Genomic DNA, 17104 nt, shown 5'->3' on the forward strand with positions numbered 1-17104 from the left:
AAAAGGAGCCTTGCTGCATCCGGGCTGGCTGGCTGGCTGCATATAGGATGCACCAACAACATTTCTTCCTGATTACAGCCAGGAAGGCACGCCAGATTAGGGTAAATCTAATGAAGTTGTACTGCATTTCGGTAATAATTTTTTTGTGGAGGTAGCAAAATTTCTGTTAGTCAAAATGCAAAAAAAAAAACACAAGAGACATAAACTTGCGGTGACCAGATTTTTTTTTATTAAAAAATTTATGGAACCCTATCGAGGATAATCCCGACCGGAAGTAGTTTTTTCCCTCATATTCCCATGTGATGTCGAAGTGAACTCTGGGAAACACGACTTTTGGTCTCCGGACATGGGAGTGCATCTTCCTAATTACATTGATGGAGTTTGTATGTTTTCAACTGAGTGTTTAGTATTGCTCGTTAGCAAAGTTTTATCCGATTTGCCAAAGCTCACATCTGTAGGCTCTATTCAACTGCTCGTTTAGTGCCGGATGTGTTTTAAAAGTGATTCAGACAAGTGTCTGTCTAATCAGTTGAAAACTGCAGCCGACGGAAAGTTAAAGATTAGCACAAACGTCTGGGGCCAAGTTGGTGTAGGTTGATTACTGCTATTATTGCATTGGCAAATTAGGTCAGAACTGGGCTTGTTTAATTTAGCTCGTTTTGTTTTTATTTTGCGTGTTTATTATGTTTGATTATCACGCTCAAACTTACAGTTTGAGCCTCGATTAAACAAGTTTGAGGTTAAAAATTTATCCACAAGCTTCTTTTGTCAGCGAGATATCATATTAAAAAAGATCATTTTAAAATTTAATCTTTAATTTAAGGATTTCAGGATTTAAGACTCGCTATTCCAGACTCACTTCTTCGAGGAAAATTTTTAACAAAATTTTGTAAGCATTGTTAGTTTTCATCCATCATGTTACTGCTTGGAACCATTTGCATGAATCTATCAAAGCATCGAAACAACCTACAGTCACCAACGCGCCATATTTTGCCACATGGAACACACCGCATTGCAGAACAGGAGAACTTTGTCTGTACCCTCTCTGGTGGAGCTAGGTCGAATCAACGCTGCTAATTATAGAATATGTGCTGCTGCGGAAGAACATGAGCGATGACGATGACGATGGTTCGAAGTTTCCGTTCCCTGTCAAGTTTCCCCTAACTAGGACGGACCAAGCTCTATCGAGAATGACGAGCAGCGGCAGCAGCAGCACCGATATCGGTAGGAAGCTCTACTGATGGACAGATTTTCCTCCCGGGATAGATCACTGTCAATGTTCTGGTTGGTTGAGGTTCCGAGGTAGAGCTGCAGGTGTTGAGGGAAAAGGGCTGACTCGAAAGTATGAACGAGCTTTGTTAGATGATCCATCAAAACTCACGCTGGCTGCATTGAATTACGACAAGCTGGGACGTCAGCTAGTTGGTCGTATAGCAGCTACACATGAGAAAGGTAATTTTTGTCAGCAGAATATCGTTATGGAACATGCCGGGAAATTTTTGAATTTTCCGAATTCGAAGTAGACGATACAGTTCATTTAAGTTTGAAACGGCAAATGAAACATGCACATGAAAATAGAAATGAACTTAATACAGGTGGTTGATGTCCTAAATTTGCCCAAGCTCCAGAGCATTCGAAAATGAAATGCGTACTCTTAATTGCCGGAGCAATACACTTTAATATAATCCTAAAACAATACAGGATGGGTATTTCTCCGTATTCCAAGAAAGCTTGTTGCTTAACGACCCAAGCAACCAAAAGTCACATATTCACTTGAATGAAGGCATTGAAAGTTTCATATTGGCTGACAAAGAAAATCAACTGCCCAATTCCCTTTAAGGAACTTTATGTACTTATAAATGAACTTGAAAGTTGCAAAAGTGATCAATATGTACGTTGTATGTGACTTGTTTTGCCCAATTCCCAAGAGTGAACTAAATGTACTCTTCAACGAACTTGAAAGTTGCAAAAGTGATTATACGTACGTTATACGGGACTTAAGTCACATAAAGGGCACACAAGTGCTCAAGATGGGATTTGGTAAGTCACATAAAGGGCACAAAAGTGCTCAAAACGGGATTTTTTTTTCAATAAGTAATTTGGTACCCAGGCCGGGCAAGTTTTTTTCAATAAGTAATTTGGTACCCAGTGAACATTTTGGTCTGCATAGCATATTTCAGTTGTTTCTGAGATATACACACTTTTGTACAATCTGAAAAAGTTGTATAGAATATTCTATATGAGCCTGTACGTACCAAAGTGAAGGCAATATACGGACCAAATTTTGCTCACCTTGAAAATATAAAACTTTGTATTGCGTTTTCAACAATTTGATAACAATTTTGCTTTGCATAAAATCTTAGGATTGTACAACTTACAACTTTCTATTGCCTGCCCTACAATTTGATTACAATTTCCTTTTGCAGGTAGCCTGAGGTTTAAACAACTTTCTTCGCCATTTTATACAATTTATTGTTACTGTATCCCAAAGCAATTATATTTTTCCTTTATTACGATTTTACTATGAATCGCCGTGAACATTAATACAATAGAATTTAATGTTTACTGCGAAAAAAAATTGAACCATATTCAACTTTATGTGTCTCTTTTTCCTCAGTCTCGATCTCACAACGTTCCGATCCCTGTCCTTCGATGCTTCCTCGGTCCCATTTCATGTTGATACAAACAAGCAAATTTGTTCATGTACAGTTGAGAGTTCCGTTTAAAAATCAGTTGATTGTATAAAGTACCACTGACTGCATCATTTCGGACTCCAAATCTATTTATAGATGCCGCTTTTTTATATACAACTTTAACCTATCTCATGGACGATTCGATTACAATCAATAATTGTATTCAGCGCTGTGCAATCTTAGCTAGCTATTAAGTGTACTGTTAAACAATTCGACAATATGCAGATTGTTTAAATTCCATTATACGATGTTCTTACAATTACTATACGACCTTTCATGGAAATAATATGTCATCATAGATCGCAAGCATGAAAGATTGCTTAATTTTACAGTGGGATATAATATTGAGCTTTACACAATTCTACTGCAATTCAAAACAACTTTAGTGATCTTTCTATACGATTAACAAAATATTTTCGTATATAATGAACTATACAAACCATAAACGATAGAATATAACTTGGTTTAGCTACAACATGATGTTTATACAATTCCAATCTAAACTGAATGCTTATACAATTCCAATCCAAACTGAATGCATATACAATCTACAATGAACATATCTGGAATCATTTATCACCGAACCGGATTTTTTTTTAAGCGTCGCCTATGTTTTTGCAAACGTCGACTGTATGTGCCACTTTTTTCATTTTTATAATTTTTATCTAAATTAAAACTGCCTTCATTTTTGTAACAAAATTCGTCCAGGGTTTCCAATTTTTGCAATTGTTGACATAAGATGATTACGATATTACTAAGCATAGAAATTGCATTATTAACAATTATTTACCGATTAAGTTTATCTCAATAAGCAACTTTGAATGACATGTATGAATAGATTGTTTAAATTCCATTATACGATTTTCTCACAATTACTGTACGACCTTTCATGGAAATAATATGTCATTATAGATCGCAAACATGAAAGATTGCTTAATTTTACAGTGTGATATAATATTGAGCTTTACACAATTCTACTGCAATTCAAAACAACTTCATTGATCTTTCTATACGATTAACAAAATGTTATCGTTTGTGATGAACTATACAAACCATAAACGATAAAATATAACTTCGTTTAGCTACAACATGATGTTTATACAATTCCAATCTAAACTGGATGCTTATACAATCTACAATGAACACTGCTTTACGATTTCTGGTTAGCTGGGTAATTGCGTGACCATTCTGATGCGATACATGTAGGAAATGTAGGATAAAAGCAATTGAGCTATTTGTCTAGTTTGGAATCCAGTGCGTGGTAAATCATGGCGGCACACCGTACAGAACATCTTCTAATATATAAAGATGAGTTGGACTATATATGTTTGTTTGTATGCACCTTATACAAATCGACACCGCTTAACCGATCAGCCTGAAATTTTGTACAGAGATGTATTTGGACCAGGGTAAGGTTTTAGTGATAGTTCTGAGCCCCTCCCACCTAAGAAAAGCGACCCTCCCATACAACTTTCGATTTTATTCCCACAAATCAAAAGTCATGGCACCCATTTGGCAGCCGATTTTCGTTTCCTTTGGCGGGTTGTTTTCACCATCACCATGAGCAGGGCGTAAGAAACGACTATTCAGAGTTCACGTGTACTGGAAAGCAAATCAAAGCTTGCTGAGTGTTAATAATTTGAAAGGGGAAATTTTGGCGGGTGTTTTTTGTACCTTCTACTGCTGAGAGCACGTGGTACCGGTAGTACGAGAATTTTGGATGCAATAATGAGCTAACATTTCGGATTGAAAAATACAACTAACCTGTAAAGTATGAATTTTCTTGAATTGTAGTGGTTTTCAAAGTACTCCCTACCACTGCACTGCTGCAGGGCTTTGGAGTCTATAAGAATATGCAGTGTGTGAAGTATGGATGCAATGATTTATCTTCATTATGAATTTGGATTGAGGGCTGAAAACATATTAAGCTATTTCCTTAAAATCAAGCTTTTTAGAACCAACTATTTTCGTATTTTTAAAATTCCTCATAGAGAAAGATAAAATAATTAAATTCAGAGTTATAAGTTGAGAGCTGTGATTTCAACGCTTTCAAAGCCGCCGTGAAATCTAAATGGAGGACTCAAAAATTTAACGTGCATTATCAGTTAGCTTGGAAGACTTGAAGGCCACGAGCTGCGGCAAGTTTCGGAAGCCTTCTTAGAATTTTCTGGGCAAATAAAACTTGAATATAGCATACGGGGGAGCATTTGGCATATAGCGTCTGAGGAGATCATCTCCAAAAGAGATTTCATTAGACGGGGGGTGGGAAAGATAAAAATAGTTTAATCATTTGAAGATCAAAAAAATAGAAAGCCAAAACTATTAAAGCTTCCTTTAAGAAAGGGTGGGTATAAAATGTTTTTCGTGATGAAATAAAAAAGCATTTATGGGAAATTATTTTTTAATTGCTATGAATACGAACCTCATAACTATAAGTGTTTCATAAATATGAAAAAGGGAAACACAGTAAATATTCTCATTCAAAACTTGAAAAACACTAACAAAACTTTCAAAGCTTACATACATGGCACAGAATGGGTAAAATTTTCTCATAATAAATTTATAAAGCTATAAAGCTACCAAAATTTCGTAAAGTCAAACGACTAATTTTGATTTATATTTGCAAACCCGAGCAAGGCCGGGTAAATCAGCTAGTTTAATATATAAAGATGAGTTGGACTATATATGTTTGTATGCACCTTATACAAATCCACACCGCTTAACCGATCAGCCTGAAATTTGGTACAGTTATGTGTTTGAATCATGGGAAGGTTTTAGTAATAGTTTCGAGCCCCTCCCACCTGAGAAAAGAGACCCTCCCATAGAACTTTCGTTTTTTTCCCCACAAACCAAAAGTCATGGCACCCATTTTTCAGAACCAATTTTTTCCCTTTGGCGGGGTTGTTTTCACCATCACCATGGACCGGGCATTAGAAACGACCATCATTACTTTTTTTTAGCTTTGTCGAGGTTTGCACAAATGGCAATACTTAATTATCGGGTTTTGAATGAAGATTTGTAGCACGGAATAGGTAGAGCAAAGAAAAATATCTCCTTTTTTTAATTCAGTTCGAAAGTCTTGCACAATAGCAAGGAATATTGCTTTAAATTTAAACTTTACCGTTATTTGTGAGGAATTTAAAAATCATGTTTAGCTAATTTGATTTAAAGGGTTTACAAAAAATATTCCTGAATTTTAACCGGAAATTATTAGAGCAAAAGATGGAAACTATTGAAATTAAAAAATATATGAAGAACTTAAAGAAAACAATTGAAAATCAATGGGAATTGAATTTTTAAAACCGGGCTATCTTGAATGCTCAATTTATAAGCATAAGTATAAGTATGAATCTTAGTGCAAAAATATTGTTATTGGCCATACTGAGATTCTTTACTGAACTTTCATTCCAATTTCTATCTTCGATTGGATATTCTAAATGAAACTTTTCCAACTATTTTTTCTGCTTTTGATTCTTATGTACTTTTATTTTAAAAATTTTTAACAGCAATTAATTTCCCTATTGAGAATTCTCAAATTGTTTCAATACAAGGAGAGATTCAATTTAGTGATATTTTCAAGTTTTGTGATTTTTTTTTTCTAAATTTTGAGAACTCGAGATATTTGTTGAAACTTTTAAACTCATCTCAGTTTTTGAAGGATTACTGATTGTGTATTTCATCATTCTGATTTGATATTTTCAGATTTATTTTTTCGCATTAAGAATGGCTATTTGAAACTTTTTTTGTTTCTAATATTTAATGTGAAATTTAAAATTTGTATCACATTTTTGAAATTTCATCATATTATATTGAAACGATTTTTTGTTGTATTTATAAATGTGAAGTTGAAATAAAATTGATAATATAAATTAAAATGATTATTGATTACGATTTGCATTTATTATTTGTTTCTCAAATATTGATTTGTAGATATTATTTTAATTTGAGACACTGAATTGTGGTTCTGAATGAAATATGATTTCAGGGTTCGAATTATACTCTTGAAATCTTGTATTCGTATCTCCAAAGAATTTGAATTTAATTTGTCGGGTCCCCCAAGAAAAATTGTTCCAGGCCCCCCGATGCTCAGTGGTCAAAAATGTGAAAAACGTGATTGTTGGTTATAACTTTTTTTTCTACATTTTATTTTCTAGGTGTCTTCGAAGAAGTTTGGCAGTAAAATGAGCTCTACAAATGTTGTAAATATTTTTATTTATCCCCCTATAAGTGAGATAAAAAATTTAACTTCTAAACCATAAGTCTCATCTCTTTGCTGTCTTTAACAAACTTATTTTTAGTTCAAATTGATGAAACTTTGTCTTAACGTTGAGTTTCTCAAACATTCATCTTTTGAGTTACAGTGTAAAATATGAAAATAACCTTTAAAAATCAATTTTTTTTGTCATAACTTTTTTTCTGGTAATTTGAAAACCTTATTTATCTTACTTATAGGTGGAATAATAAAAAAATCATGACATTTTCTTTTAAAGCTCATTCTAGTGTAAAATTTCTTCGAAGACACATAGAGGATAAAATGTAAATCAAGAAAGTTATATGCAACGATCATGTTTTTCAATTTCAATTTTCATTTCAATTAGATCAGTTTTTTCACATTTTTGACCACTGTGCGATGATTAATCCGGCCCTGGGGTTGAGTAATTTACATGACTATTAAGGGGGGGGTAGGGTCTAACGGGTATAAAAAACACAATTTTCACGATTTTTTTCTAGAGCTATCGTTAAAACAAATGTATTCAAATTTTTTGCATTATACAAAGCATTGTTAAAAGAACATTTAGTAATTTTTTCTTAGAAAAATATTGAAAAATGAGCCGGTGACGGAGCATTTTCGAAGATGCCTTTTAGAAAACAGGATTTGCGATGGACACTGTATCTCAGCACAGAATCATCTGAAGTCAAAAAATCAGAGCAAAATATTTTTAATAGATGTTTTTCTGGACCCCAACGTTTTTATTTAACTTAAAAATATTTTTATGAAATTTTTGTGGCTGTTTAAAGTAAAAACTACGATTTTTCACTTAAAAATCCGCCATTTTTCACCTCTAAAATCTCCCCAAAGTGAAAAAAAATCAAAAAAGAAAAACGTTGGGGTCTGGTATTTTATATGTAGAAAATATGTTCCAAATTTGAAAAGAATCGGATAAGTAGTTTTCAAATGACGATGTCCACGGACTTTAAAAATGTGCTTTCGAGAAAAACGCGTTTGAAGTTTCTGCTCTTGCTTTCTTACAGTATTAGATAGGAGGAGATAAATGCCTATAACTTCTACAGTTTTGCTTAAATTGACTTGAAAATTTGACACAACATTCTTGAAATGTTTTACAATAAGAAAATGAAAAAAATAAAAAAATCGATTTTTTGAAAGTGTTAGACCCTACCCCCCCTTAAGATAAAAAGAGGTAAAAGAACTATGCTTTCATTGAAGTATCCACTTCAATGTAAGCATAGTTCTTTTAGAAATGGAACACTTTCGTTTGATGATATCTCGTTTACTAGTAACCGAACATTTGAAATTTCATCAGCATTTTGCTGCCTGTGAAAAGTACTATCAGACCTTTTTCTGCCAAAATTTAAAACTTACGCGTTTTTGAGATATTTACGATGTAAGAGAAAAAGAAAAAAAATAGCATAGTTTTCCTCAAAATTCGTCATTATCAAATTGATAGCTGACAAAACCGTTGATTATTCAAAGAATTAATGTGTGTGAGTGATGGAAAAGTATGTAAGCACTGTCAAGAATGTCCACAAAGTTCAAATCAAACATTGGAAAGAAGCACATGATCGGCAATTACGGTTTAGGGTCATCAGGCAAGTCAAGTCTCATACAAGAATTTTAAATTTTGAATTAGCGAATAACTAAGTGTATATCGCTTAAATGTCCAAAAAATATTCTCCGATAAGCTAAAAGTGATGCCTAGTTATTAGTCATTCAAACCTAACCAAAAACAACAATTTTTTGCTAGTTCCAGAGCTCTTAATGATTTTTGATGAACGACAAAACTTTCGAAAAACCCTATTTCAAACTGATTTCAGCTTCAGAATCCTATACCATGTCTGCTCGTGGCAAGTTCCCTAGCATATTGAAGAATGTAGTTGCTGGTTGTTTTGTTTAAAATCTTATGATTTGAAAAATTCTGTTCCTGTGAAAAAAAAAACAATTTTCAAAACGAAAACTTTGGTTTTCACTATTTTGAAACGCCTTTAAAGAGTAATCTTGTATGTACCCTTCGCAACCTACGATCCATACTAACCGATTATACTCAGTTCAATTTCATGATGGTTTGTCTTCGTTATTGTCGTTAGGTATCCACTAAATTCCCCTCAGTTTCTTTGAAAACAGAAGTATTGGACCGAAAAGTAGCAGAAATTGAGCCACCTAAAAAACAGTTTGGAGGAAGCATAAGTTTGAAAAACTGATCAATATCATGACTGAAAAAAGTGTGCGCTGGCCGATGGGAGGTACCTAGAATAAAGTAGGAATTTAACTTACATAAACCGTTCTATATATTTTTTTCAAATATTTTCATGTATTAGCATAAGATTACCTTTATTTACTTCATAGAAAATATTTAGATCTAACGAAAGGTTTTGGAGATACACGCATTTATAACTGTCCCATTTTTAAAAGAACTGAGCCTCATGTAACACATTTAACATTTAACAATGAAAAATCAATTGAAAAAGCTCGACACTGTGTAAAATAACATTTTTGTTTTTTTTTTCAAATTTAGGTGCAGTTTGAATACTCCAGTTGCAAAATGATATCGAGAAATCTAACACTTTATTTTTTTTCTCTTTTACAGGTAACATCATGCATTTTGTTGCTGTTGAAGCTAACTTAAACAGTAAGTCGATTTTTTTCAAATTGGCCAACACGTTAAAAAGAACAACAAAATCACTGAATTTTCAACATGATACACAACACGTGCTTCAATCAATTCAGTATACTTAATTCGCTCGATTGACTATAATTACGCAAAGTGGCTACTGCCAATGTGGTAGATAAGTTTAACCGAGCAATCGGCAAATGTGTCTGAATTCTCGGTATTTGTTTTTTTATTTGTAAATTTATTCAAAACAACTGTATACTTTTACCGCGAAACTCGGTTCTTTGTATTAAAAAAAGTGTGATAAAATTCTCGAACTCATAGATTTTTGGTTATTGTGTAAGGTTCAAATAGAAGGAAATGCTTCAAATATTGAAATGTAATTTGACTGGCAGTTGTTTTTCTCTTTATGCCATGGCCGTGACAATCTTGTCTGGCACCAATTTGTGCCGAACTCTCTTCGATTGGAAAACAGTTAACCGCAAACCAGAGCTGTCGGTTTAGTTGGTTTTCTATCCGTTCATTGTATCATGCATGTGTGACATCAATTTCCATTTGGTACCGATACCCAGTACATTATTACCGTAACTGTGAGAAAAATTGAAGTATTTCTATCCAACAATTCTCATTATTTCGAGAAAAAAGGTTAAAATAATTCTCAATTACACCCCGTTCTTAATGAAATTGGAGTTTGAAAATTTATTGAATCAAAACAAAATCCATTTCAGCTCCATCCTACGGTACGAACAGGCATCAAATAGGAAGATTTCTAGAGGGCTGCTTCAGTTTGCGTGGTTGTGTAGAAATCCGCTGATTGATGCCTGAGGCCCCAAGTGCCGGGCTGGAGCCACACGGGAGGTTATGATTTACGGTTTAACGTGTAAGCCGTCTCATCTGGAAGCGAAAGATAAGTCTTGAAAAGAAGGGAAGAGGGGACTGTTTTCCGGTCTGGGTTAATGGTGGATGGCAAAGGGGGGCTAAACAGTTTCACAATATCGGAATAATTGGAACAAGTGGTTTGGCATGTTTGTGGAGCACCGTGCCATGATGAGATGAACAATGCCTTTCCGATAGGTTAAGTTGACCTCAAAGGGTTTGGCGTTGAGTGATAAGATTTTTTTTAAATTGGAAAAGCACAGAGAACAGAGAACAGAGAACAGAGAACAGAGAACAGAGAACAGAGAACAGAGAACAGAGAACAGAGAACAGAGAACAGAGAACAGAGAACAGGGAACAGAGAACAGATAATAGAGAACAAAGAACAAAGAACAGGGAACAGAGAACAGATAATAGAGAACAAAGAACAAAGAACAGAGAACAAAGAACAGAGAACAGAGAACATAGAACAGAGAACAGAGAACAGAGAACAGAGAACAGATAAAAGAAAACAAATTAACACAGTAAACAGAGAATAGAGAACAGAGAACAGAGAACACAGAACAGAGAGAACAGGAACAGAGAACAGAGAAGAATTTCAATTGTAGTTCAGATATCAATACAATTCAAAGAGGTTGTATTTTACACGTCCGCAATCGTAAAAGATGTTGTCGTTAATTTGTCACAATTTTGTCAAAATTATGTAACAATTCAGTCACAGCTTTGTCAATTTTTGTAACCATTTTGTCACAATTTTGTGTTAATTTTGTTAAACAATTGTTCTTATTTTGTCATCTTTTATCTATAACACAATCTTGTTCCAATTTTGCCACAATAATTTAAAAATGCATAAGACTTTGAAATATAAAAGATATAAAGAACCGACTTTCTGGGGTAAATCAGTTTTCCGTAAAACGGCAATGTCTCAGATACTCCAATTTTGTATTTTTTTCGAGATTGTCATATCGTGACGTTTTTATACATTTTTAAGTCATTTGGCATCAACATTAAAGTTTCGATATTTCCGATTTCCGATTTCCTTAGCTAGGGGAGGAAGACTGAAAATCGCTGAATCTTTTTTGTATATTTTTTTTACTGTTTGGCAAAAAGTTAGGTATTTTTTAAAAGATTTTAATCGTTCAAATTAAAACTTTCGGTGAAAAATTTCGTATAGAATGTCATTACGCACGTATTTAGAGTCTTCCGAGTTGATTGCTGGAAATTCAAAAGTAAACATTGAAATCGATTAGACCAGCTAGATTATCCGATGCCAGTCTGCCAACTCTGTCGTAAAAATAATATTTTAAACAATATAAAAATCTTGTTCGTCCCATGGGACGAACCCGCAGCTCCTTTGGTGATATTCGATGCCGATTAAGTTTTGCTCAAGTCAGTTTGGGCCAATCTACAGAATGTATATGGTCAATTTCGACATGATCATTTTTACTGCCACCCTACTGCTCGTATACCTTTTGCTTTACTGAACAATTTGGTCACCCTAAGAAAAAACATTTATTGATCAACTTCTTGAAGCATTTGCCATTTGTGTTATTCATTGCCTGTTTTATGATTTTGTACAATTTTTACACAGGAAAAAACGCAGGAAAACAGTTACAAGACTTTTTATCCGAAAAACACCCATCTACAGATGAGATTTAACATTTGCTTGTCACCCCTGCTTTGCGTAAATTGCGCTTCCGGAGGGCTACTAGGTGCCGTTTCCTTCATTTATCGGAATGGCGCAGTCGTTTTGCTCGGGGGTTCGCACCATGGTGTGGATGAGGTTTTTAGCTATTAATCGGCGCACAATCCTCACTTTCATATTGCAAAGGTCTCCTCCCGGCCGTCGAAAAGAAAGTCACGTATGCTACCTGCAGCGTAACTGGTGACGGCATCGAAAGTACCCCTCTCGGAAGACGGCCTTCCCCGGGCTGGACTCTCGGAAATTAAGGGCTCGTTCCTTGACTGCTGGTTCCTCCGGATTCCTGGTGCACCTTGCTTCCTTCTTAGGGACCTGGGCTTGGGACATCTTGGCTGACTACCTCGGACCTTGGCTGATTTCTGGATGACCTTTTCGGACCTCTTTGGACCTCAGGCTGATCTCTCTGGACCTCTAACTGGCTGGAATGCTCCTGGAGTCGCTGACCGCAAGTGTTCGAAAAATCTCAAAAGAGTACCTTTCTCACGCTATCTCACATTCCTCACCAGACGTGTCTGGACCGATAACCTGTTGAATTCAATGGTTCAGTAACGAAATGTTTTGTGATTTTCAACTCTTAATCATTCTTGAAATACTAACAGTTTCTGGGTTAGCCACCCAGCATAAACTGTCAACACTCCAGGGAAACTCATAACCACAAGCTGTGTTGGCTGAGTTTAGCATGTATGATGACAACATTTATATTGTTGTCAGCGTCATCGATCATCATCAACTGTCAACCGCTATTGGCGATGGGCGCGCTCGCAATCCCGGGGTATACGATTTCTCATGCGTTAAACAGAGAATGCAATAGCCTTCACTCCAATTTCTTTCCGATTAGCTGCCATTCTTATGGAAATCTACGTAAGAGTGAAGAGCAAGCTTTATTTTTTTAACAGGCCCAAGCCCTATTGTTCTCGATTAGTGAATTTCAAAGGACTGAAGCAACTGTCAAATCACATACAAACGGACCGTACCGACTTTTTGGAACCAGAACGTCAGTTCCCCTTTGATTTCAATGGCATTTTGGTACCAAAACGTCAGTGCGGTACTGAAATGTCAGTTCGGAAATTTCCTTCTCTTTCAGCCCCTTGGTGAATTTACGAAAAGAGAACGAAACCAAAACAATCTGTTATGGATTTTTTAGTAGTCGGCAGCAATCTGGAACGAACCAATTTGGACGGACTGGCCACGGGAAAGGATAATCTGGAGGATTCGAAATCGTAAGTTTCAAGAAAATATTAACGAATTAATTGAGGATCGTTTGATTTTGGTTTTATCAATATTCAGACGAGTCTTTACATAGCTCTGGTTTCGACTCAAAAAATTTTGAGCAGAACAAACGAAGGTATGTAGGTATGTTTACTGTATATTTTGAGTCTTGCTCTAAATCACTTCTAAACCAGATGATTTGTGAGGTCGTGTAGGTCACTAATCGTGACTCGCTGCTGCATTGTAAAGGAGAATCGCCCCATAAAACACTTCCAACTGTGGGAGCATGGAACAGAAGATTATCAATTTCCCAAAGTGAAAGACCAAATTACGCTTAATCCATATTGCTCACAGGTCGATTGTATGGTATGTGGCATCGCGCTCAGCCACCGGAACCATGGCAAAGCACTGCCTTCACTGATTCACGCTTTTATCCGTAAATTTAATTTATTAGCATAGTAAATGTTAGTCCATATCTTTCGCCGCTCGCTCTAAGGCACCGGTCCCGTAGTCATCGCCCGAACCAGTCAGTAAAGCGGATATAGTGAGTGAGAGTATCCAGGCGTAATACAACACGCTTCTAATGCATCTCGTACATTTATTATTCGCAATTTGCACTGGCATCAACAGCCTCGGGATCTAAAAGTGGCGGCATCAACGGCAGCAGCAGCAACAGCAACAATGCGATTATTCCACCCCCTCTTTCACCATTCAGCAGCAGCATCAGCATCTCAGGTTGGGTAAAAAGGCAGTAAATTATGAAACGGAACCGCCATCTTGTGCCGGCTGATGACTGCCTGGCTGGACCATCCCCAATTTTCACGGAAATTATGAAGAAGGTATTCGGTTCGTTTTCGGATAAGGTAAGTCAGCGCACTTTTGCTCTTTGCTTTTCCATCCGATTAGGCCTAATTCGATTTCGTTCCTGTAGCTACGTGCGGGAGCATCCGTTGTATATTCTGCGTGCCGCGCCACGTATACAAAGATTCATGCTGCGTGCGAAATCGACGTCGAGGTCCTCCACATGCTCTCTTGAACTCTTGAACTTGGCACTCTTCAGGTGTGCTTCCTGCGTTCCCTGCCCTACGGCAACCGGTTACTTGTGTTATGTCCCTTAGAACCGTTTTGTGTTTTCAGAGGGGTTCCTGAGGCTGTAGACAGCAGGAAATGTTTGTGAAAAATCTGCTTTTCAAGCGTCATAACAGAATAATAAGTGAGTGTCTTCATTTTCATCGTTTACCGTTGAGATTTTTTTTTAAATGAGATGAGATGCCTCAGCTCTTGTTAAGGTTAACTTCGGAAGCTACAACAGACCCTCCCCTTTATTCGAGTTCATTTTGACTTTTAACTTAATAATTGAATCGTAATGAAAAGATTTGTGTAGCATCTTAATTAATTAAAATTATTTGGTTCAATATCCACCGCTTTGGGAAATATGCTTCAGTAATTTGAATACGTGATGAACATAGTTGAAAGATCTAAAATAAACTCAGACAGAACATTTAGAATCTAAAAAATAGCAACAGTAATTAGTGAGGTTTATTTCGAGAATCTCGTTTCTGTGGCTCGCAAAATTTAATTTCGTTGTCCTGCCTTCAGAAAACGTTGTTTAAATGAAATATAAGTTCCGGTCGTTCTTCATTGAGCTTTTTTGTTGTATTCGCCGCTTGATTGCTTTACTAGAGAGGGATCTGTCTTAAGCTCATTATTCCTTGGGTTGAGACCCTCCCTCACCATGAAGACCCTTTGCCTAAAGACATTTAGCATGTCTTTTGGCCTGGAAACCCTCGGCCGAAAAAGACATTTTAGACATCATTTTAGACGATGCCATAAAAAACCATACGACAAAAAATAGCTTTGAACATCCTCAATTAAGTAACCCATTGCCTAGGAAGATCGACAAGTCCAAAAAAGACCCTCGGTTTAGAACAAAACTAGAATCAGAAAGAAATTCGGCTTAGATAGACCCTTAGACTTGAAAGACTCTGGCCCTAGTAAGACCCTCGATGTAGATAGATTCTCGGCCTCGAAAGCTGCTAAGTTTAGAAGCAGCTTTGGTCTCGGAAAAAAAACTCGGGAAAGACTCTTTGCCTAGAAAGACTCTTGGCTCAGACATAAGCAAGGTCTAGGAATACTTTTTGCATTGTAAGCTCCTTGTCACTGAACGACCTTCGGTTTTAAAAGACTCGAAGCTTAAAAAGACTTTTGACCTGTAACGACCCTAAGCCTAGAAAGACCCATATCCTTATTTTTAGATATTCTCGTCATTGAAAGCCTCTTGGCTGAGAGAGACTTTCGGTTTATAAAGATTCTCGGTCCAGTTAGATCTTCGGTCTAGGAAGACCCTCGGCTTGGATATACGTTTGAGAAGACGGCCGACCTTGAAAAACCACAGAATCCTCGAAAGACTCTCAGTAATGTTAAATTGCAGCTTAGAAATATAATTAATCACATTGATACCCCGACCTAAAAAGGCATCAGGCCTAGAAAAATTCTAGCTAAGAGAGACCGCTTGCTTTGTAAACCCCCGGAAAACTTTTCAGCCTTAAAAGTATCACAACCGAGACTTGGCTCAGAAGAATTCAAAGCTCAGAGAGACCCAAACCTGAACATACAACGGCTTAGAATAACCCTCGGCCAATAAAGAACCTCGGACTAGGAAGGTTCTCTTCCTACAAAAAAATCGACATGTTAAGGCCTAGAAAGACACCTAGCCAAAAAAAAATTAGCCTTGAAGAAAAATCAGCCTTAAAACCCCTAGACCTAGAAATGCCCCAGGCTTCAAAAGACACTGGCTCTAGAAAAACCCTTGGTCTTTTAAGATCCTTGATTATATTCCTCGGCATATAAAGACATTCGGATTAGAAAAGTTCTTAGTAGATCTGTGGTTTAGAAAAACACTCAATCTTGAATGAACCTCGACATAGAAAAATGCTCGACTGAAAAAGACACCTTTACTAAAATGAATAAAAATCCCTTGGTCTAGAAAGAACTTGGTTTATGAAGAATTTCGGCTTAGAAGAATTCCAAGCCATGAGGGATCTTTGATCTAAAAAGATTCTTGGGATTCTGTAACGACATTTGGTCTTTAAAGATGCTTAGCCTAGAGAGACCGGACACCTTGGAGGGCTTTGTAGAAAACACGACCAAGAGTCCAGTCCATATACAAATACCCGCAACTTGGCCTTAACCCCAGCAATAAGATTCTGCACAACCTGTGAATCAACCGTTTTTTGCATGTAAACCCATACTTTCTTCAGTTCCTCGACTGTCTTCACTACTTTAGGTCGTTTAAAAAAGGTGCTGCCTCATAATCGCCCAAAACTTCTCGATGGGGCGGAGCTCCAAAGTGTTGGGAGGGTTGAACATATTTTGGCACGAAATTGACCTGATTGTCCGCATACCACTTAAGCACGTCATTGGAGTAGTGGCTGAGGCCAAATCCGGCCAGAAGATTGTTGGGACGTTGTGGGCCTTGAGGAGAGGAAGCAGTCGCCTCTGGATAGTGCCTCCTTCATGTACATCGTGTCCTGGGTCACGAAAGGTGCACTCCGCTTCCCGCAAGTGCAGATGGCTTGCCAAATCAGGAATTTATTTGCAAATTTGGACATCTTCTGAGTGCGGACATGCTCCGGAACGCTGAACTTATCCTTGGCCGTGAAAAACAGGTTGCCAGGGATCTGTTTGAAGTCGGCTTTCACATATGTTTCGTCGTCCATGATGCAGCACTTTCGTCAGCATGTTGAGGTACAACTTCCTGGCACGGGTTTTGGCGG

At 36.7% G+C, this 17104-nt stretch overlaps 2 protein-coding genes across 2 annotated transcripts in view; both read left to right on the top strand.

Annotated features, from left to right (window-relative positions):
* The window catches only part of LOC129744120 (muscarinic acetylcholine receptor DM1), a 303267-nt gene that overhangs the window by 65318 nt on the left and 220845 nt on the right, over window positions 1–17104 (top strand). The gene's annotated exons all lie outside the window — the stretch shown is intronic.
* The window catches only part of LOC129742995 (uncharacterized), a 35277-nt gene continuing 19279 nt past the window's right edge, over window positions 1107–17104 (top strand). Inside the window, exons 1-2 of the mRNA XM_055734939.1 lie at window positions 1107–1224; window positions 13959–14063. Of these exons, the coding sequence (XP_055590914.1) occupies window positions 1107–1224; window positions 13959–14063 (223 nt within the window). The remainder of the gene's footprint in view (window positions 1225–13958; window positions 14064–17104) is intronic.

This window comes from Uranotaenia lowii, chromosome 2 (genome assembly GCF_029784155.1).
Source record: "Uranotaenia lowii strain MFRU-FL chromosome 2, ASM2978415v1, whole genome shotgun sequence".
Classification (NCBI taxonomy): domain Eukaryota; kingdom Metazoa; phylum Arthropoda; class Insecta; order Diptera; family Culicidae; genus Uranotaenia; species Uranotaenia lowii.